At 41.8% G+C, this 23021-nt stretch overlaps 1 protein-coding gene across 1 annotated transcript in view; it reads right to left on the bottom strand.

The window, feature by feature from the left end:
* Positions 1-23021, bottom strand: part of cacna2d3a (calcium channel, voltage-dependent, alpha 2/delta subunit 3a) — a 487702-nt gene that overhangs the window by 217261 nt on the left and 247420 nt on the right. Inside the window, exon 9 of the mRNA XM_052094087.1 lies at positions 12532-12606. Within this exon, the coding sequence (XP_051950047.1) occupies positions 12532-12606 (75 nt within the window). The remainder of the gene's footprint in view (positions 1-12531; positions 12607-23021) is intronic.

The raw sequence follows: 23021 nt of genomic DNA, 5'->3' as shown, positions 1-23021 counted from the left end.
GCGAAAGCACATTTAATATTAGCAGCTAATCACGGTGCACTGACCGTTCTAATCACACTGGTGTGTGTGTGTGTGTGTGTGATCGTACGTGCGAAAGGGTTAATTTCGTCCTGGCTGCAGCTCATGTACAAAACTGTACATTTTTCTAAACTGACCTGCTTCCATTACAAATCTGACTGCGGCCGGGGACGAATCACAAACTGGCTAGTAGGCCGACTCTTCTTCCTCAGTTTTTTTTTTTTTACACGTTGCATATAAGTGATCGTATTAGTGTCCCTACTGTTGGCTGTTCATATTGCTTTATTATACTTTTTTTTGTGCCGACGGACGGCCCTCGGTTGGACGGCCGTTCTGGACTTTTCCCGAACGCACAGATTGTCAGTCCGTCCCTGGACCAGGGAGATACTCGCCATCCACGCAGACAATTAAAGTAACTGTCAGTTTAATTTTACCATACACAATTTATTTGTTTACAAAACGATGAAACAGTGGGCTTCTCGAGAGAAAAGATGCAGTTATCAGTAAATTCAAGACGCTTTACTTTAGACATCAAATCTTGGTCAATTTGTTCTTTACAATTGTCCTGGGATGTGTGTGAATACGAGCACAAATTATGGGAAAGCTCTTTCCTAAAATTTTTTTCTCGGGATTAATACCGGCATCTCTGTGCAGGGACGTGCACAGACATTTTTGGGGGCAGGGGCTCAAGTGGAAAAAAAGGGCACTTTGCATAATTTAGTAAAAAAAAAAAAAAGAATTTAAACAAAACAAAAAATATTAACAACTCTGACTTCCTTACCAATTTATTTGAATTCCCTCACACTCACAATATATATTAACAGATTTCGTTTGACTTGGTGGCTGCATAGATTCCTAAAATAATTCCCACTGGTTAAATGCTGTTTAAACAAGGCTAATATCATTAATAATTTAACAATTACATTTACCAAATAAATCCAATTAGAATAGAAAAACCAATATACACGTTCAGTAAGACACTGACTAATTGTGATATTACAAGTGACCTTAATATAGTAGGCTAATATATTGCCATTGATTACTGCAGGTAAATCAACGTGTTACTATATAAAACTAAATAGGCTATGTATTTTTTTTTTAAAACATCCTCACCATCAGCATTGGTGTGTTCCACCTTGTCGGTACACGATCCGTTCCACCTGCACGATCCGTTCTACGCATGCGCGTAATTACGTAGTAGAGAACGCACATGCGCAAATGATAATTCTGTTTTGCGACGTTGATTTTGATTTACGACACTGCACGATCTGTTCTACGCATGCGCATATTTGTACCGCGAGACTTTCATTCACTCACAGCGAAAGAAAATGGAGTTCAGCGGAAGAAATGAGAAGTTTGCCCTTTACGCTGCCGTTAGACAATATTTGGTTGACGGGTTGGTGGATGCGGCGTTGAAGAAGAAGGTCTCACGAATGGCTGCACATTTCGTTATAAGAGGTACGTGAGTGTGGGTATTTGAAATAATATTAGCATTGTTTTAGTTAACACGTGTGAACATGTCATGTCAGTCCATCTAGTCAGACATAGTAACCGCCAACATTTTTCACCACAGGTGTTTGCATCCCTGAACAAAGACACATGTGCACATAATGCACTGTATTGTAATACCAAACAAAGCAGCAAAATCATTACGTAACAAACATTGTTTGTCTATCACAGAAAGTAAATTATTCTACATTGGCCCCAGTGCACAATTCATGAGGCTGGTTGTGCTGTCTGATGAGCAGAGGCGGGCTGTCCTGGAGGAGTGCCACAACAACCCTGGCACAGGGAACCATGGGGGCGTGAGGGCGACCATGGACAGGGTTGTTGTGGGGTACTACTGGGATAACATAAAGGCAGATGTAGCAGATTGGGTACTTTTTGGAACTTTCATGGAATTTAACATTATGGCTTTAAGGCAATGAATTGATTTAGTGGCTTTGTTTGACTTAAGATAATTATTTGGTCTAAATAACAAATGTATCCATCAGGTCAAAAGCTGTCACAGATGCCAAAAGAACGACCCCATAAAGACTGTGTCTCCTGCCCTTCACCCTATTAAGGTAGAGCTTAACTTGGTGTACCACTTGAAGCGACACGTTAGGTGATGTGGTAATATTACATATCTCTACAGGTGAAAGAGCCATGGGAGGTGGTCGGTATGGACCTCATTGGTCCACTGAAAAAACCATGAAAGACCATCAATACGTCCTCACGGTGACAGACCTTTTCACCAAGTGGGTTATCGCTGAGCCTTTGAAGTGTGGCTCCAGCACTGAGGTGGCTGAGGCACTTGTGTCAAAGCTCTACACGTTTGGTATGGTCCGGAAAATCATCACTGACAGGGGCCGTGCATTTGTTAACGAGGTATGTGTCCTTATTACCCTCTCCCTTCATACAGGACATATGACATCATCACAATTCACGCTGTTTTAAGCGGTCATTGGTCATTTCTGAGACCAATAAATATTGAAAATAACCATGTGTGTCTGAATTATGTACAGCTTAATGCACACATATTTGCGGCGCTGAACATCAAGCATGCCATCACAAGTGCATACCATCCACAGTCAAACGGCCAAGTAAGTGTGCCATCATGACATCCCGCTAAACAGTAAAGTCAACTTTAGCCAATGTATACTAAAGTGCATGTAGTAATTCCTTTCTATGTTGAAGGATGAGAGAACTAATCAAAATGTAAAGAGGACTCTCAGAAAATATGTTAATCAGCACCATGATGATTGGGACATCCACTTGCAGGCCATAGTTTATGGAATAAACACTGCAAAACAGGTTATTATTCAAAATGACTAGATAATGTATATTGCATACATGTTTTAAGAGTTTTATTTTGTGATTTGATGCAAAACATTTTGTTTCAAATTAGAGATCCACCAAGTACAGCCCGTACTTTTTAATGTACAATAGGCACCCCGTCTACCACAGGCATTAAATGTCTGTGAGACAGATGCTGCCTTTGAATTGGCGGACCCAGAGGAGGAGCTGGAGCTAAAACTAGCTGGAGTCAAGGCCCTCAATGAAACGGTTTGTTCAGAGTTGTGTGGATGGCATGTTCAATTTGAATAAGAATGTTCGCATAGTAATATATTCTTATCTTTAAGGTACGTAAAAACATTGAAAAGGCACAGGGGAAACAAAAAAAGGCTTTTGAGGCAAAGAAAAGGAAAGGGGTTCGCCAGTGCTCAGTTAAGGCAGGGGACGAGGTCCTAATTGGGGAGCCCAAAAAGAAGGTGAAGAAGGGAAATTGTTTGCAGGATCTCCACCAAGGGCCATTCACCCTCACATCCTTGACCGAGAAGGGTGTGGCAAGTGTGGCTATGTCAGGGAAAATACAGAAAGTTAATGTTGCGCAGCTAAGGCCCTACTTTCGGCCACAAGGTATTGTAATAATCCTACTTGGTGACATAGCAAATATAAACATGACACTTGACAATGATGATTAGTATTTACTTTACTGTTGTGTAGATCATAGCCATGAATCTGAGGGCAGCCAAAACGATGCAGAAGACATTGGAATGGTGGACCACCAGTATGCCAATAAAGGTCCACTGTGGTCCAAGAGGTTGTGTCCTCAGCAAGAACAAGTGGTGAGTGCCAAACTAAACTGGATGTTCACATGCACAGCTTGTTAGTGTGCTTTAAATAATAAATGCATGATTGCTCATTCCTAACAGGGATATTTGTTTATTTCTAGCTGACCTATGTGCTAGACAGAACACGTCCAGCAAAAGAAATTGTTGTTCTGGATGGCCCAGTTTGTCTTCGAAGGGAGGACTTTTGGAGCCTGGGGCTAGATAAACAGGTGGAGAGCAATGTAAGTGGATATTGCTGTAAAGAGTTTGGATTAGGGCTGCACGATATTGGAAAAAAAATACATTGCGATATTTTTTTCCAACGATATATATTGCGATATTGTGAGCCATCAATCCAGGCTAAAGTCAATAATTCACCATGTTCGCTGCATTATCTGTTGTTATACAGACTTGACGTGTCTCATCTAAGCCCCACGCCGTCACCGCTTCTCTCAGGGCCTCTGCGATTTTCTCGGCTGTATGACTCTCCGGGAAAAATGCCGTCTGCAAACTGCGACTTTTTATCTCGAAGTCCTCTGTGAGGAAATGGACTTTGTATCCGTCGTAAAGCGCTTTGTGGTGCCGTTTTAAGTGATCAGACAAATTGGTGGTGTTTCCTTGTGCGCATGCGCACGTCGCGATGTTGATGCTAAAACAGAATATCGTTCAGCCCTAGTTTGGATGGTTCTAATGCCTTTATTGTAATTATGCAAAACATTCTGTGCTTTCAGATTGGGAATGCGTGCTTCAGGCTGGTAGAGGCTGCAGCCAGGAGACATGTATGTATTTGTATTTACCTTGATGACTTACACATAAATTTGTGCAAAGGTGAGTACACCTCTGACATTTTTCCCAAATGCTTTGTCTTTTCATGGGACAACACTATAGAAATGAAACTGTGAAGCATCTTAAGGTAGTTGCTGTACAGCTTGTATAACAGTATAGATGTTTTGTCTTCTAAAAATAACTCTACATACAGCCATTAACGTCTAAACAGCTGGTAACAAAAGTGGAAGGTGGAGGAGAGCAAGGAGTGTAACATCCACCAGCTCTGATGTCATCATGAAGGATTGGGAGATGATTCCTATAGAAACCTATGCAGCTCTGGTGAATTTCAAGTCTGTAGGGGTTAAGGCAGTGCATAATAATGGTACTCACACAAAATATTGACAGTTTATGCACAATTAGGACATTCGCTGTGAGGTGTACTCACTTTTGTTGCCAGCTGTTTAGACGTTAATGGCTGTATGTAGAGTAATTTTCAGAGGACAATAAATCTATACTGCATAACAAACTATACACTGACTACCTTAAGATGCATCAAAGTTTCATTTCTATAGTGCTGTCCCATGAAAAGATATAACAGAATATTTGCTAAAATGTGAGGGGGGGTACTCACTTTTGTGAGATATATGTATATGAAATGCAGACATACAATTTTATTCAGGGAATGGATGTCCACATTGCTGACCTATTTGAAGTCCCTAAATGGAAACTAAGTGAACCTAGTTTGCCGGTAAGTTGCATAATGTGTTGACAAGTCCAGCAGATACACCTCTTTAAGTGAAGATATGTCCAAGGAGATCTGAACATATTTTTTTTTTTTTCATAGGACAATGTGGAATCTAAAGATATCATCATTTTGCCAGCATGGTCTAGGGGGTCACAAACAGCAAGCCACTACATGCTTTGTGTAGTTACATTGTTTTTTAGTTTTTCCTCTATTTTTAAACCAGTTGGTGCCCCTATAGCTGACATTAATAGGGTATGTTCTTCATAGGTGTTATTAGTTGCTAAGAAGGAGGCTATTTTTCTGGACTCATTATGTCCAAATGGGTTTGGAGATGAGAAATACCGAACCATATTTAGGTTTGAAACGCATAAGCAGAGGACATTAGCAAGGTTTGACCTGTGACCGATTAAGGCTAACACAGAGAACAGAAAGTGCATGTAGTTACATGCTACTATGGGAATAAAATTTTTTTTTTTTCATCCAGTTAATCCTGAACAACACTGTGTAACAGCCTTAACAAATACAGATCAAACTGAGTGAAATGGACTGATATCCTGTTCAGGCAAAGCCTTGTTCTCTGGCTTTAGGATTGAGTAAAAGCCTTGTTCTCTGGCTTTAGGATTGAGTAAAAGCCTTGTTCTCTGGCTTCAGGTTTGAGTAAAAGCCTTGTTCTCTGGCTTCAGGTTTGAGTAAAAGCCTTGTTCTCTGGCTTCAGGTTTGAGTAAAAGCCTTGTTCTCTGGCTTTAGGTTTGAGTAAAAGCCTTGTTCTCTGGCTTTAGGTTTGAGTAAAAGCCTTGTTCTCTGGCTTTAGGTTTGAGTAAAAGCCTTGTTCTCTGGCTTTAGGTTTGAGTAAAAGCCTTGTTCTCTGGCTTCAGGTTTGAGTAAAAGCCTTGTTCTCTGGCTTTAGGTTTGAGTAAAAGCCTTGTTCTCTGGCTTTAGGATTGAGGCAAAAACCTTGTTCTATGGATTCAGTTTTGCATAATTTTTTCCAGACAACTTGCAGGAGCAGTGGCTAATGGACCGTGGGTGGAGAAGACGGGCAAAGATTTTGATGTAACTTTGCTTAATATGTAATTTTGCTATTTCATTTTGCTCAGCGGACACTATATATGGTTGTCAACATCACATCTGAGTAACTGTATATTACTTTTCAGCCATTTCCAGTTCAGTCAGATGGACAGAGCTGTGGGATATTCATGCTTATGGTAAACTTATACAATTTCTACTAAATTTCTCCTGTTTGTCCTAAATCTCCGTAATCATTATTTTTCTCTTTAACAGTATGCCCTTTGCATCTGTACTGGTGCCATGTTTCACTTTTTGGATGTAAGTTGTAATTCATGGAATGTATATGTATCAAAGAATGTTAAAAAACAAACAATGCAAGACTCCAATATTACATGTGTATTACAGACTGACATACCATCTATTCGGAAGTGGTGGTGTCTCCAGATTCTGGAGAAATTGTCGATTGCAAGGTAGGACACATTGCAAGCTGTAAAACATTGGTCTGCTTTAAAATTATGCTACATTAAAAGTACCATACTTTTGAATAGGCATGGGCAGAACTTCGGGCAGCGCTTTGCTTTCTGGACAGAGGAGGCAGAACAGCTGATGGCAGGCACCCTACCACCTATTTATAGGATTTCTCGACCCCAAATAGTCAAGGTATGGCCAAACTAAACAGACAACAATTTTCACGTATGCATTCTATACAGGTAGGTCTCAAAAAATTCGAATATTGTGGAAAAGTGTGTGAATTACTGAATTAAATGTAAAACTTGAAACTGATACATTATATAGATTTATACAACATGTTACGTCACGTGATATATTCAAAAATAGAAGATCGTAACAAACAGTTCAAGTCAAGTGGGTTTGTCATTTCAACCATATACAGTACACTGTGTATAGTGAGACAAAACAGCATTTCACCATGGGTCAAGTGGTGTTACATTTTAAGGTATATAAGAAAACATTTGAGACAGGATACATTTAGTGCACACAGGCTAAAAAAATTGTGCACATACATTACAGTGCATCCGGAAAGTATTCACAGCCAATAATACATTGTGCACATACATTCACATGTACACCAATATTGCGATTATTTCCAATGATCAGAGTTAATTGCAGTAAGATGTTTACATGACTGGAGCAAACCTCTTCACTCCTACTAGCAGTTTTTATTTTCTGATTATTCACACATAGCCCAAAGCAGAGCACAAATGATGAACTCTTATACTGTCCACTGTTTTAATTTACGTATGTTAAATAACAAACGGGTTCTTATGGACGTATTTTGTTATTCTGTGCCGTGATGAAGACCGAAATATTATGTCGGGGCCTGTAACAGTGTTATACACTGCTGTCACGTTATTTGAGCTGTTTCTGGATGAAGGCAGACTGCTGACAGTGAGTCGTGTTGACAGAGTTCAGGGAAAACGTCCTAATGTCAAGTTTAAAATGAATACGCCCTTAAGGTGCGTGACAAAAACACACACGCACTTCAGTTAGTGCAATTACTGTGTTTACATGGCAGCATACTGCGATTAAAAACGGCCTACGCCACCTGTTTTAATACGATTATAGTTGATGCGATTATGAGCTTAATCACGTTATTAAGTATTGTGTTTACACGAGGTAAAGTATAATCGCAATATTGCTAAAATCCCATTATTTAAGAGGGTGCATGTAAACGTGGTCAATGTTTCACCCTTTGTTACATTGCAGCCATCTCCTAGAGACATTTGTTAATTTTTTTTTCTTCTTAATCTACACTCAGTACCCCATAGTGACAGAAAAATACAGAATTGTAGAAGTTTTTGCAAATTAATAAAAAATAAACTGAAATTGGAACCTGCCCAATTATTTCACCATGTGCAGAAATGTATGTATAATGTGTGACAGTTGATCAATTAAAAGTACCAATACCTGGTTTAATGACCAAGGAGTCACTGTGCTTGATTGCCCTGCAAACCCGTCTGACCTGAACCCTAAAGGGAATCTATGTGGCATTGCCAACAGGAAGATCGGAGGTACGAGATACAACAATGCAGGTGAGCTGAAAGCTGCTTTTAAATAAACCTAGGCTTCCATAACACCTCAGCAGTGCCACATGTGGATTGCCTTCATGCCTCGTCACACTGATGCAGTATTTCAAACAAACGGAGGCCCAACCAAGTATTTAGTGCATATACGTGTACATAGTTTTCAGAAGACTGACATTTCTGTATTAAAAATTCTTGTTTTTTTATTGGTTGTTTGTGATATTCTAATTTTGTGAGATACTGAATTTTGGGTTTTCTTTAGATATATGCCATAGTAATCAAAATTAACACGCATAATAGAAATATTTCGCATAGTGTCTAATGAATCTATATAATGTATGAGTTTTACATTTGAATTTTTGAAATTGACAAACTTCCACAATATTCTAATTTTGTGAGACCTACCTGTATTTACTTTGTGCATGTTATGGTTTATATGAGTTAGTAGATGCTTTTGTCCAAAGTGGCTTACAAATAAAAACAATACAAAGGTTCGCAATTAATAGCCTAATGAAAATACAATAATATACAAACCATTACTCATAACTATTTAATTTATGCTGAAAATATGTCTTTAGGCCCCTTTTGAAAGACCCAAAACATCTTATGTTGTAGTGTAGTCTTAATTTATGGTATTTTACTTTATCATAGGAGGAACAGGTGGAAGTGGAGGAGCTGCCCCTCACATTGAAACATATGTACCAGGCAGAATACATTGTGAGGAACAGTCTTGGGCTTTTCACTGGCCAGGTTCAAGAACCATCATACATGTTGATGGATCATGATGACCAAATGAATGCGTGGAGGGTGCTGAAGGAGTCAATGGAGTGCTATGCCATGGAGCCTTTCACTTTTGTTTTTGAAAACATCCAGGACATGGAAACCTTCATGGTTATTTGTAAAGACACCCTCAACCTGAGAGTAAATGCTGGAGTTGGGGTGCACAGTCACCCATATACATTTTATTAGTGTGAGTGTATCAGGATGACTTTGCAACCCACACTCTGCGTGTGTGCTAGATAATTTTTTTACTCTTAAATAAAGTTACGTGTACTTCACTACTGTTCACCGCTGGTCTCATGTCACTTCTGTGTGTACACATGCTTCTTTCAAGTCATTTCCATTGTCAGTTTGAAATACTCTATAACGTTTCCCCAGACTTGTTTGTAGTTCTTCATGTAAGTGCAGATAGTCTAGGCAGAAATGCATATTATGTTCCTTATAGTCTTCTGTAAACAACATTGAAGGGATTATTTTCATCATTTATATTATATAGATATTAGCCTATATAGACCCATACTAATACAAAATTACTCAATTTAAATGTTAACTAATACTAGCAGCTTTTAATTATAAAAAACTACACAAACCGTCTTTGACAATACTACTGACCTCAGACCAAAACACGGTAAGTTAAGCCTAATACCATACAGCAATGAATAGCAAAGGAGAGTATGGAGGAAAATGATCATGTATGTTCATGTAACAACTCTCCTTTATTATTTTGGATTGGCAACCACGTAAACGCATCGTAATGCATAGCGTAAGCTACGTTTAAAAGCATCAAAATAGACCCTCTGTGAAATGTTAAACACAATACAACTAACGTTACACAATATGCCGCAAGTTGTGCCGCCTGGCCGTCAAGTGTTTCATCGCATGCGTGGTACCGATAGTGTAGGAAAACAGTGACGTTTAAACCATGACGTTTTCTACTACGTAATTACGCGCATGCGTAGAACGGATCGTGTACCGACACACCTCAACATGTCCGACGATGATGTTTGTGGGCTGTCCATCAAGCAGGATGCGGACATACACCATCACACACTCATTGTTGCCAACTTAGCGACTTTGTCGCTATTTTTAGCGACTTTTCAGACCCCTTTAGCGACATTTTTTCAAAAAAAGCGACTAGCGACAAATCTAGCGACTTTTTGGACAAACCTTAGCAACTTTCCAAATTCCAAATATCGCCAGTACTGCAAGCGTGAGGTCTTACTTCCCCGCTGCGTCTGCTCTGTTCAGTGAGCGGCTGATAGCAGCAGCACATTCCGTTGACTGCACGCCAGCGGACATAGACATGAATGAGCTGCGCATGTGCACGCTGTGTTAGCAGGAACCAATCAGTGATCACATAGCAGCTGCCTTCTGTTTTAATTCAAAACATTTAATTTGACCGTTTTTCGGCTATATACTTATAAAAACAGAATGAGCACGGTTTAGGGGAGATAACCGTTATTATAAACTAAAGTAGGCTACAGTACCGACAAATTAGGCAGAATGCAAATACGACGCGATGACGTCATTAATATGCTAATGACGCATGACGTCATCAGGCGACATTTAGCTACTTTTCGAGCAGGATTTAGCTACTTTCCATTGAAAATAGTTGGCAACACTGCACACACTACTTGACAGGCATTTCGGTGTCTCCATCATTGATGATTGAGATGTACTGAGCTGACGATACTTTATCTGCGGTGTTCTCGCGGATGGTATCTGCTATCACGCCGATGATGTTAGCACATGACTTGTCATTTGCATACGTCATGTAGATTTCAACACTGTTCATTTTCATGAGCTGCAACATGGGTTTAAATTTAGTAAAGGTGAGCTCTTCTATGGCGGTGTTAAATTTCGCGTTCAGCTCTGCCAATTGAGCGGAATGTCCGGCAGCATCTTGGTGATTAAAAGCTTCAACAATCGAACCGGATCCTGAATTCTTTGGCACACACTGATTTTGGCATTTCTTGTGCTTGGCACTCTCCCCGTGTTTAATTAAGATCTTGCGCTTAAAATGTGTGGATTCAGTGGCGAAGGCAGTGTTACCTGCAACCTCTGTCACACAGACTTTACAGTGAGCCTTTGACACTCGAAGTCTTTCAGCCACTCACTCCGAAAACTGTAAGCCTTTTCTGCTGGTGGATCCAGATTCACCACATGATCGCCATCACCAACTTCAGGAGTTACATTAGCTGTAACTTTAGGCGGCTTACAAAAGAAATCTCTCAGTGTTCTATTCATCATCTCTCTTCAGCTCTTAACATTTTGCATGCTAGTTAGCTCCCTGTCACGTGACATGGAGCACAGTGAAAAGGAGTGATTGACGGCTAATATTAACCAATCCAAAATCTGCATTAGATTTAAGAATGTAAAGATCAAGAATGTAAAGTTAAATTGGTTATGTAATGTTGAATGTAGCGGATGACCGGTCACTGTATCAGCTCACAGCAGGCACAGTGCCGTAATTAGCGAATAATTGTGTCCCAACAATTATTTGCATTCGCACAGATGCTCCCAAATATATTTTGAGGATGCCCAGATGACATTTCGGGAGCATATGCGACCAAAATGGTTGCAATTTCGTGACTCGTATCCCATTCACCTGCAGTGTCTTGACAAATAAAGCAAATCTAATTTTAATTAGTTGACCCCTAATTTGCATATCAATGTGGCAATTGTGATGACGTTATTAAACACAAATTTGACTGTATTCACCTGTAATGTCTCCAATAAGTACAGTATATTGGCCTGTATGGCCATGATATATTGCCTTAGCTAGACTTTAGCTAACCTATTACATTAGCTAGTAGCTCATGAATCATGAATGTTAGCAAGACACAAGTAAACTATATTTGCTTTTGGCTAATTAGCTGTAAAGTCGAGGCACTGTACACGACGCGGAGGGAGGGCGGGCATCGACAAAATCTCATCTACCGACCTGATGTTTTGATTTTTTATTTAATAAATATATTTGTTTGACAGGGAAGCTGTGCGCAAACAGGAATATATATATTAATTTATTTATAAATTTCAAAAAAAAAAAAAAAAAAAAAAAACACCCCAGAAAAAAGGGCACTTTCTCTCCAGGAAGAAAGGTGCTCAAGTTCCCTTTGATGTCTATGTGTGCACGTGCCTGTCTCTGTGTGAAAGGTGCTTAACACTTCAACACCTCATTTATAATTTAATGACACTGACACAGTGGACTTGTGACATGATTTCCATTTCTGTATGCTGGCTCATTCAAAAAAGCATGACAGCTGTCAAGCAGACCAAGCTAAATTAGTTAAGAGGGCTTTATCTTAATCAGTCATTCTCTTTATCATTTAAGACACAGTTGATTATATATATAAAAAAAAATGGTTCTGAGTCAGGTTAATCATTTGTAAGGTAAGAAAGCACTTAACAGGGACTTATGGAAAACATCCAGTTTAAAGTATTCGTTTAGTGCAGGGACAAGACTAAATATATTTATCAAGTAATTTTGTGCAGGAAACACACACACACACACACACACACACACACACACACACACACACACACAGAAATATACATATAAAAGTGCACTTACATTTTTGTTGGCAATGTCAGCTTGAACCATAGTTCCATTCAAACACGGTTCCACATAATAAAGCTCCTCATTGTACTGTCAAACACACAAGATAAAAAAGACATGAAGATAAAGAGAGATTTATAACTTTGATTAACATTGGCGTAATTCGTTTTATTTTAGAGGGCAGGTGCACAGACATGATTGTTCTGTGACATCAATTAACTCTTGAATATTAATTAGGTTATGCACAAATAATTCCAATTGTGGGATTCATGTGCAGTTTAACACAGCAAGTTAAGAGTAAAGACAAGCATGGGTCGAATAACCAGGGGACTCAACAATATCAGAGGCAGAGCAGTAATGTGGTGAAACAGGCAGAGGATCAGGTCAGGCAGCAAACATCAATAGAAATAGTCCAGGCAAACACAATGGTAGGTAGGCAGAAAAAAACCAAGGTAAATCCAAGTCAGAGAACAACACAGCCAATAATAAAGCTTTGAAAGTAGCCGGGGCAAACAAGACTTCGCAACGAGTGATTAAACACACAGGACTTAAATAGTCTGAGTGATGTGGAACAGGTGCGCAGAAATCAGTCCAGTATGCGGGCAATTGGGAGCTGTAGTCCAATGTTAATACTCTGGCGAGGGAGACCTCCAGTGGCTGATTGAGGAATCTTCCCCGGCGTTCATGACACCCATGATAGCACACTGATTTGCTACTTATTTCTACACAACATTCTCATTAAACAGTGATTTGAGAGCATAATTATTTTGTCGACCATTTGTAGAGCTCAATTACAATTGTGACATAAAATTTTATAACTGCCATATGTTTTTTTAGCTAAAAAAACAAGATTGGATCTGTACTTCAGTGTATATCAGTCATCTGTCATCTGTATATCAGTACATTTGAGTACATCAGTACAGAGCCACATTTGTTTGCATTTTGTTTCATGATTTCACTAGTACAGATAGCGAGCCAGGGAAAAGCGATAGATTGGAGGATGAGGGAACATTGGCACTGACACTTTTTGCAACTAATAACAAATACAATGACCACTCACAAAATGGGGACAACACCAGCCATTAAAGACATGTATCATGTTTATTTTGTTGTCGTTCACTCCTGTTTCCTGAAGACTGTTGTGAAGAGTTAGCATAGTAATTCTTTCAAACTGTTGATATGTCACCATTTAGAGTATGTGTTTTTTTTTTTTACTGGACTTTCAGCTGCTGAAAGCTCATTATAATTTTCAGCCTGCAATCTGTGATAACAGCTGCTGGAAACTATGAGTTTGACATTTATACACACCAAAATGTGTAAAATTCAAGAATGATCACTTACATGAGTGTATGAAATATGAGACATTCCGAATTCTTAAAAGCAACTAAAACTAAAGATTTAATTACTGATAACTAACTGATGTTTTTAAATTAGACACACTTGACTTGGCAAAGACACACAGATGCAGAAGATGAGTTATAACTCTCTTCCGTGTCAAAAGGAAGGTCTCAATTGTGAATAACAGAGAGCAGTATTCTGTGGTCTTTTCTAAGGAAAGCAAATTTTACTATTGCTCATACTCAGATTTGAGCAAATTACTAACCCTAAGTATTAAACTTCAGCATTTGTGCTATGAACATGAGTGATACTTCAAATCTTGCAGCTTGTTGAGGAGAGGTGAGCTGTTTCTTTTCTAAGCAATCGATTTTCATCTGGCGGAAGATAAGATGGGCAAAATATCACAGAATACCCTAGCAATGAACCACTAACAAGGCTAACAACTAACAAGTGCTAACAACCACTCAGAAGACCTCAGTAACCACATAGCAATGCCCTGGCATGAACCCACAACACCCTAGAATCATGTTGGTTTGTTTTGCAAAAATGTAGAAATCTACTTTATCCTTGTGCAAACCTGCGCACACATGCGTGATATGTTGTATTTTGGCTTCGCTATATGCAATGCATAATTTAAATTGATTTAAAATGACCGATCTCAGTTCAGGAGACTCTGTGATGTCAGTAAAGGGCTAAACTTATCATGTGACCAAACAATATGGCACAGACCACAGCAGAGTTTGTCTTTGGGAGAAATGCCAACAAAACTATAATACATCTGGTAAGAAACCTAACTAAGTTATAAATTGAAACCTGTTTGAGTCAAAAGATTAGAGCCTCTAGTTTCATCCAATATGCCATTTTAAAAATTGTAGCGATTTATTGCGAAATGCCACGCTGATAAACACAATGTACACTAATGTAAACTTTAGCTCATCTTTTCCTTAGAAATCCTACATTTACTGTGCATTATCATATTGAGAATCATCTAGGTTACTATTGTAACCTCAGCTTCCTGATGGAGGGAACGAGATGTTGTGTCAAAGAAGTGACACTAGGGGTCTCTCTTAAGAGCCTGGAGCATCTCTGAACTTGAGAAAAGGCCAATGAGGAACTGGCAAAAACAATTCGCATGTCCCGCCCCCAGACATATGGTATAAAGGGAGGGAAATGCGTCTGTCCATTCAGGTTTTTGCCCTGAGGAGCCGAGAATGAGGTTTGGCCATAACAGTGGCTCGGTTCAGCATCGTGGCCGGGAGTACACAATGTCTCATTCCCTCCATCAGGGAACGGAGGATACAATAGTAACCTAGACGTTCCCTGTCTGTCGCTCACTTTGACGTTGTGACGAAGAAGTGAGACTAGGGGTCCATATTTAATCACGGTTCAGCAACCGTGTATGTGCTGGCAGGCAGTTGTGTGCCAAAGTGACAGGCTGCATCAGACTGCACATACCCTTCCCCATTGCCCCATAAAATTGTCATAACCTTCTGGTTCCCCGAAGGGGGGAACAAGTCGACGTGCCAAGCATGGGAGCAAGGGAGCCAGCCGTGGCTTTTCTCTCTCTATGTTTCTCTCGATGGCTGGGGCCATCTTAACACCATCACATGCATCGGGGAAGGCGTTCTTTTCCAACTCCTATTCTTTCAGGGAGAAATGGCCCAGCGGAGACCACACCTGGCCAGGTTAGGGGAGGTAAAGTGTGGCAAAATACATCACATGGGTTTTCAGGCCACATGTGGAAAATGGCACGGTGATAGATCCTACCTGCTGAGAGGGAGGAGTTCCTACAACATGGTGACCCATGGTGGCCCAAAGGAGAAATGGACCATGGAAAATGCACACAGGGGGATTAATCCACACAGAGGCCCGAACTGTGGAGCACTTATTCCAATACAGAGTAGTTTCAGTACCCGTAGTGGGTCTGGTCGGGGTCGCGGTCTTAGGACGATGTGAGTGTCTGCCGGACCGAACTCCAGGCAGGTGTAGCTGACAGAGAACTCTTGCAGGCCCCCAACCCTTTTGATGGAAGCGAGTGCGATCAGGAGGGCAGTCTTCAGGGAGAGAGCCTTGAGCTTGACTGATTCCAGCGGCTCGAAGGGGGGTCTCTGGAGGCCCGAGAGGACTACTGAGAGATCCCAGGAGGGGAACAGGCTTGGCCAGGGAGGGTTCATCCTCCTGGCGCCTATAAGGAACCTGATAATCAAGTCGAGCTTACCCAAGGACTTGCCGTCTACTGCGTCGTGGTGGGCCGCAATAGCGTCTACATACACCTTCAAAGTGGAGGGGGACAACCTACCCTCCAACCTCTCCTCCAGAAATGAGAGCACTGACACGACTGCACGCCTCACTGGGGGATAGGCTCACTGGGGGAAAGGCTCACTGGGGAAAATGAGTACTTGCGCAGCCCCCGGGGCCAGCTGGACCACCTGGGGGTGAAGACTCCACTCTCCGCTGAGCTTACCTGCCATGTTGAGGTTGCCAGGGATGTGAGTGGCGTGCAGCAATTGCCCCAGTTGCTGCTGGCCCCAAAGGAGGAGATGGCGGGTGAGTTGTAAAATGTGACGGGAGCGCACGCCGCCTTGGAGATTTATGTACGTTACCGTTGCGGTGCTGTCTGAACGGATCAAGACATGCTTGCCCCAAATTAGCGAGAGGAACCTCCGTAGGGCAAGAAATACATCCAGCAACTCTAGACAGTTGATGTGCCAACGCAGCGGGGGCCCTTTCCAGGAGCCAGCGGCTGCGTGCCTGTTGCACCTGTTTGGAGGCAGCTGTGGTGACCAGAACGCATCGGGATAGAGGTCTGTCCAGGATTTGAAAGTCTGGTGGCAGGCAGGGGTGATGAACACACGGTGCGTGCCTCGGCACCATGCCCATCTCGAGACTCGAGTCTGGAGCCAGTGCTGAAGTGGTCTCACATGCATCAACCTCAGTGGCACGACCGCCGCGGAGGATGCCATATGCCCCAGGAGCCTCTCGAAATATTTTAGAGGAACCGTAGTGCCTGGCTTAAATAAGATGCCTTCGCGTCTTCACCGTGCACAGAGGTAAATCAGACGCCTGTGAAAGGGGGGGGGCTGGTGAGCTGAGTCGGATGGTTCTGGCCACAGCGCGACGGGTTTGGAAGTGAAAGCCACGCGTCCAAGCTCCGTGCAAGGGGCACTAAGGGGACCCAGAAAGAGAGGAAATCTTTTATTGAGAATGTGGGAAAAGAAAACAAACTGAACTGAGGATTCTCCTCTGGGCCCTACACTGAGGGACAGAGTGGTCTACTTACCAGCTCTGGAGCAATCGTCTCAATCTCTGGGTTGTCCGTCTCAGGAACGATTGGGAGCCATCCGGGTCCTGGAGGATGTTTGAGAGATCCCCCATCCCCAGAGATTGTGCGCTTCCTGCGGGGCACTCAACGCTGGGGCTGACAGGTGTCGTTCCTGAACCACAAGGGTGGCCATCGCCTGCCCGAGTGTCTGCGCTGTGACCTTCGTGGCCCTGAGGGCGAGGTTGGTCGATGAGCGCAGTTCCTGCAACAGGTCGGGGTCAGGAATACCCAAGTGCAGATCTTTGAGTGCCTTGGTCTGGTCTGGCCTCCTCTCCAACCACCCCACAACCTGTTCCCTTGACCCCATTCCATCACACATTCTCCAGGCCATCTCTCCGTCCATCATACCGGCACTTACACACATAAATACACATCCCTTCTTGCAGGCACTTTTCCCACTACATTTAAGCAGGCTCGAGTAACCCCACTGCTGAAAAAACCTGCACTTAACCCCACACAGATAGAACACTACAGACCAGTCTCTCTCATCCCATTCATGGCAAAAACACTTGAAAGGGCAGTTTTCAATCAGATATCCGCCTATCTCTCACAGAACAAGCTGCTGGATGACAATCAGTCAGGCTTCAAAAGTGGACACTCCACTGAGACTGCCCTGCTGTCTGTCATCAAGTCGCTGAGACAGGCGAAAGCTGAATCCAGATCATCCGTTCTGATTCTGCTGGACCTTTCTGCTGCCTTTGACAGTCAACCATCAGATCCTACTCTCCACCCTCTCTAAACTGGGCATCACTGGAACTGTGCTTGACTGGTTCAACTCTTATCTCTCAGAAAGGTCCTTTGAGGTAGCCTGGAGAGGGGAAGTATCCAAGCCACACCAGTTACTTACTGGGGTACCTCAGGGATCAGTGCTTGGGCCACTTCTCTTCTCCATATACACAACATCACTGGGACCCATCATCCAGTCACATGGTTTCTCTTACCACTGCTACGCTGATGACGCAACTCTACTTGTCTTTCCAGCCCAACGACACCACAGTGACCGCTCGAATCGCTGCCTGTCTGGCAGACATTTCAGCCTGGATGAAGGAACACCACCTTCAACTCAAACCAGCCAAGACCGAACTCCTTGTCTTTCCAGCCAACCCGGCTGTTGAACAAAACATCACCGTGCAGCTGGGTCCAACTACAGTTTCGCCTTCCAAAACGGTCAGAAATCTAGGGGTAACCATTGATGATGAGCTAAATTTCACAGACCACATTTCAAAAACCGCAAGATCATGTAGATTTACACTCTACAATATCAGGAAGATAAGACCCTTCCTCTCTGTACATGCCACACAACTGCTCGTTCAGTCCCTTGTCATAACTAAACTGGACTACTGTAATGCTCTCATTGCAGGCCTTCCTGCATGTGCTATTAGACCTCTTCAAATGATCCAGCTTGCAGCAGCACTTCTGGTCTTTAATGAACCTAAGAGAGCACATGTTACACCACTTTTTGTCTCTCTCCACTGGCTGCCGGTTCATGCACGTATTAAATTCAAGGCCCTGATGCTGGCATACAAAACAGTCACTGGGTCTGCTCCAGCATACCTAAAAACATTTATGCAGAGCTATGTTCCTACAAGAAGCCTGCGGTCGGCTAAGGAACGTCGCATTGTCGTACCAAAACAAAGAGGCACCAAAACACTTTCCCGGACTTTCAGTTTCATCATACCACGGTGGTGGAATGACCTCAATCCGGGAAGCTAACTCACTCTCTATCTTCAAAAAACGGCTAAAAACACATCTTTTCCAAAAGCACTTAACCGGTCACTAAAAAAAAAATTAAAAAAAAAATGTACATTTGTTGTTACACTTAAATCTGTTTTGTATACTATTCTGATGATAGTGAAACTTTGTAATATGGCACTTTTTGTACCACTGTCTCCCTAAGATGATTCGCTGATGTTTTTCCTCTTTTGTAAGTCGCTTTGGATAAAAGCGCCTGCCAAATGAATAAAATGTAAATGTGAACTTGCAGGTGGGCTGTGGCATGCAAGGCGGAAGTGGCCTGTCCGGCTGAACTGTAAGCTTTGGAGGTCAGTGATGACATCATCCTACAGGCCTTGGAGGGGAGCACTGGGCGATCCCGCCAGGTGGCACCATTCTCGGGACACAGGTGGATCGCAACCGCTCTTTTCCACCTGGGGGACCGGCGAGTACCTGTGGGCCGCTCCGCTGTTGAGGGTAGTGAGAGCGGATGAGCAAGGGGGTCGGTTGCGGGCAGTAAAAGAAGCCCTCCACGACCTTGTCAGCTCATCATGCACCTCCGGGAAGAAAGGAACTGGATGGGGGGCGTGGCTGTGAGCGGCACCCAGACCAAAGGAACCAGTCATCCAGTAAAGGCTGTGGGGAGGACAGAGGGTTCCAGTCCAACCCCACGCTGACGGCAGCTCTTTTTAAAAGCGCTGTCGAAGCACACAGGGGCAAAGCTGGTCTCCAGTGCAGAGAAGGAGAAAGCCGCTGATATGTGCCATAGATCCAACAGCATACGCTCTTGTAGAGATGAAGTGAACAGTCAGTGAATGCAGCTCGCTGATCACACAACCGCTCGGTTCTGAAGGAAAAACCTAAATGGACAGACACATTTCCCTCCCTTTATACCTGTATGTCCGGGGGCGGGACATGCAAATTCTGTCTGCCAATTTCTCATTGGCCTTTTCTGAAGTTCAGAGATGTGCGAGGCTATCAAGAGAGACCCCTAGTGTTGCTTCTTCGACACAACGTCGAAGTGAGCGGCAGACTCCCGTCTGTGGGAACAATGGGTTCATTCAAAACCTGAAACATTTGCTTTCAGAGGCTTTTTATGGAGTTAGGATGAAAATAAGGTGAATTTCCAACTTTTCTGAGACCAGTGCAGACAGACAGCACACTGGAGGTTAAGTCATTCACTAAAAAGAGAGCAAGTGAGCATCCTATAGCTCTCTATGTAGCTAAGTGCATTAAATCTGAACTTGCCAATCAAAAGGCTGCAGATGATGTTTGAACCACTCAAAATATTTGACAGACATGGAACAATGGTAATCAGTACATTACTTCATCATTTATAATGTATATTTGTATTTTAACATGGCTGGCAGTGATTTGCTGATGCTGCCCATTACTTACCATACTTTGAATCAGAATGAATTATGCTAATTTCTGATGTAATGTCTTTAACGTCTCAAAAACATGAATAACCAACACTCCTGGAAACATAATAACCAATTTGATAAAATAAAAAAATGACTTTCTATAGCTTGGTATTATTTACAATTTCACAATTTAGTCCTGTTGTCCACATACTGCATGTTGCCATCAATTGTTACAAATACTATTTGCACTAGAATTGTATTTTATTTATTTTTTTCATGTTTATTAGGTGCTACTAGTAACAAATTAAAAAAGGAAATTTAAAATGCATACAGCAGTCTAGCTCGGGTGTCAAGAGGTTATAGTTCTAAGAGAAGGATAAGCATGTCTCATTGCTCATGTGAACTTGGTACAGAGCAAGTGCTTAGTGATTTCTATTATCCATTGATTATTTCATCATAAAAAGTATCAAACACAACTTTGTTTTAATAAGGACAGATAAAAAAAAATCCTGTGTGCCCTTACAATTTTAAGTTGCGTCAAACCAGCCAATCAGATTAGTGCTACTAGCAGATTGAGGAAGAGTTTTCTAGTTGTCTATGCAACATGCAGCAGATGATGAATTTACTGTAGGTTGTCCATGGCATGCCATCTGAGATTCGCGAGCCGGTTGATACTGAAGGAAAGTTCAGTACCAAGTTTATTTGGATCAGCTTCTTCCTCCGAATCACAACCTGTAAGTGTTATTAATTGTTGCTTTTATGTGTTTTTTAGCATGCTTAATAGGTATTTGTGTGTTGTGTAAATTACGCTCAGCGCAGCTTCTAGGTCTCCAATCAGGGCCGGCCCGTGGCATAGGCAGAATAGGCAAATGCTAGGGCGCCGCCCACCCCTTGGGGCGCCTGAGCGTCCAAAGGAGTTTTTTTTTTTTTTTTTAACAATACAACTTTAATACTACAGATAAAAAAATAAAAAATATATATATATATAAAAAAAAAGCGATCATCCCACAAAAATATAACTACATTGCTTTCCCGATCCACCCCGGTCCGAGTGACGTATCAATCTCCCCCCCGCCCTGCTGCACTTAAAGACATCCATTACCTGTTTGATATTGTGACGGATGGCCGAATTCACAGATAAATTATCATTATGTCAAAAAGACCGAAGCCCTCTGGTGCCCAGGGAAGAAAAAAAAGAAGAGAAGAGGAAGAAAAACGGGATAAAGATAGAGGTAATGAATGTGATGTATCTGTTTATCTATGTTGCATTATGCATAAGTTAGCAGTTAGTTCGACGATCGATGCTAGTAACGTTTGCTAATTTGAAATAGCTTATCATGACAGTTAGTTGAACTTGTGCACTATTTTATGGTATTTTTATTTGAACTGGCTAAATTAGTAATGCGTAGTTAGTAGGACATTGCTACCATCTAACTGTTACTGGAAAACAAACACTTTCAAAATAAATTTTTTGAAAATGTAACTACTGTATGTATGCTAGAGAAGTGCTCAATACAGTTTTGTGCATGAATACCAGATGTAATTATTCTTGCTGTTAGTGTGTTTAATTGTAGTATTTAGTATTTGATTTGAATTCAACCTCTAATAAATGCATAAAAAGAGCACATATGTGCGTTATAGCTCACAACCACGTCACAAATCGAGAATCCATAATATCTTTCTTTATATTTAAAACATTTTCAGACCTTTTTTTCCTCATAAAATTGAATTGGTGTTATCTTTTGAACTCTTGGCATGAAAACAAACATGAGGTTTCAAATGATATATAGTTTGTCAATATTACTTTAGGTTTTTATTAAGATATTATTGTTGTTAAATTTGGAATGCTCCTCAACTTTCCCAACATGTCCAAAGAAGAGTTAGTAGAGCACTGTCAGACCCTGAGCACAGCTTTAAGTCATGATGGACAACCAGATATTGATGGCAGGGAACTTGTATTGGAAATGCAAAACTTTCCACATCTGCCATCAAAAAACATGACAAACATTGAGCTCTTGACTTTCCTGCACAAGAAGAAGCTGACGGAAATTTACCCCAATTTGTGGGTCGCTCTGAGAATCTCTGCCACTCTACCTGTTACTGTCGCTGCTGCTGAAAGGAGCTTCTCTAAGCTCAAACTGATTAAAAACTACCTGAGATCTACAATGGCTCAAGAACGTCTCAGTGGACTTTCAGTCATTAGCATAAATCATGTGGTCTCCCAACAGCTGTCTTATGATGATATCATAGATGACTTTGCTGCTAGAAAGGCAAGGAGAGTAAGGCTGTAGAACGAATCGGTTACCTAACGTAACCTCAGTTCTCTCTAGATGAGGGAACGAGTATTGCGTAAGCTAGCTTACGCTACGGGAAAGATTCATCTTTTCTGAGATATTGAAGCCAAAAAATTATCCTTAATTTTGTATCATTTGTCAACGCAGTTCAGCAACTGCAGACCTTGAGCGGGCTAGCTAGCGAGCTCATTGGTTGCTCTGCGGCAACTGCTGCAGCCTATAGACGAACTTGGGCGAACTCGCGTCCAATGAGAGGCGTCCGCGCGCTACTGCATCAAAGCCCGCCAAAATGGGCATGGCTAGAGTGCATATAAGCGTAGTTCGTGAGGCTGGAACCCTGGTTTTCATTGAATGAAGCGAAAGTCGCTCGTGGCGCGAGCACGGCCGGCTACGCAATACTCGTTCCCTCATCTAGAGAGAACCGAGGTTACGTTAGGTAACTGATTCGTTCTCTTCACGAGAGGTTCTCTCGTA

The sequence above is a fragment of the Xyrauchen texanus genome, chromosome 27, assembly GCF_025860055.1.
Source record: "Xyrauchen texanus isolate HMW12.3.18 chromosome 27, RBS_HiC_50CHRs, whole genome shotgun sequence".
Taxonomy (NCBI): Eukaryota; Metazoa; Chordata; class Actinopteri; order Cypriniformes; family Catostomidae; genus Xyrauchen; species Xyrauchen texanus.
The sequence above is the reverse complement of the archived record's forward strand: the minus strand, read 5'-3'. Positions and strand labels throughout refer to the sequence as shown.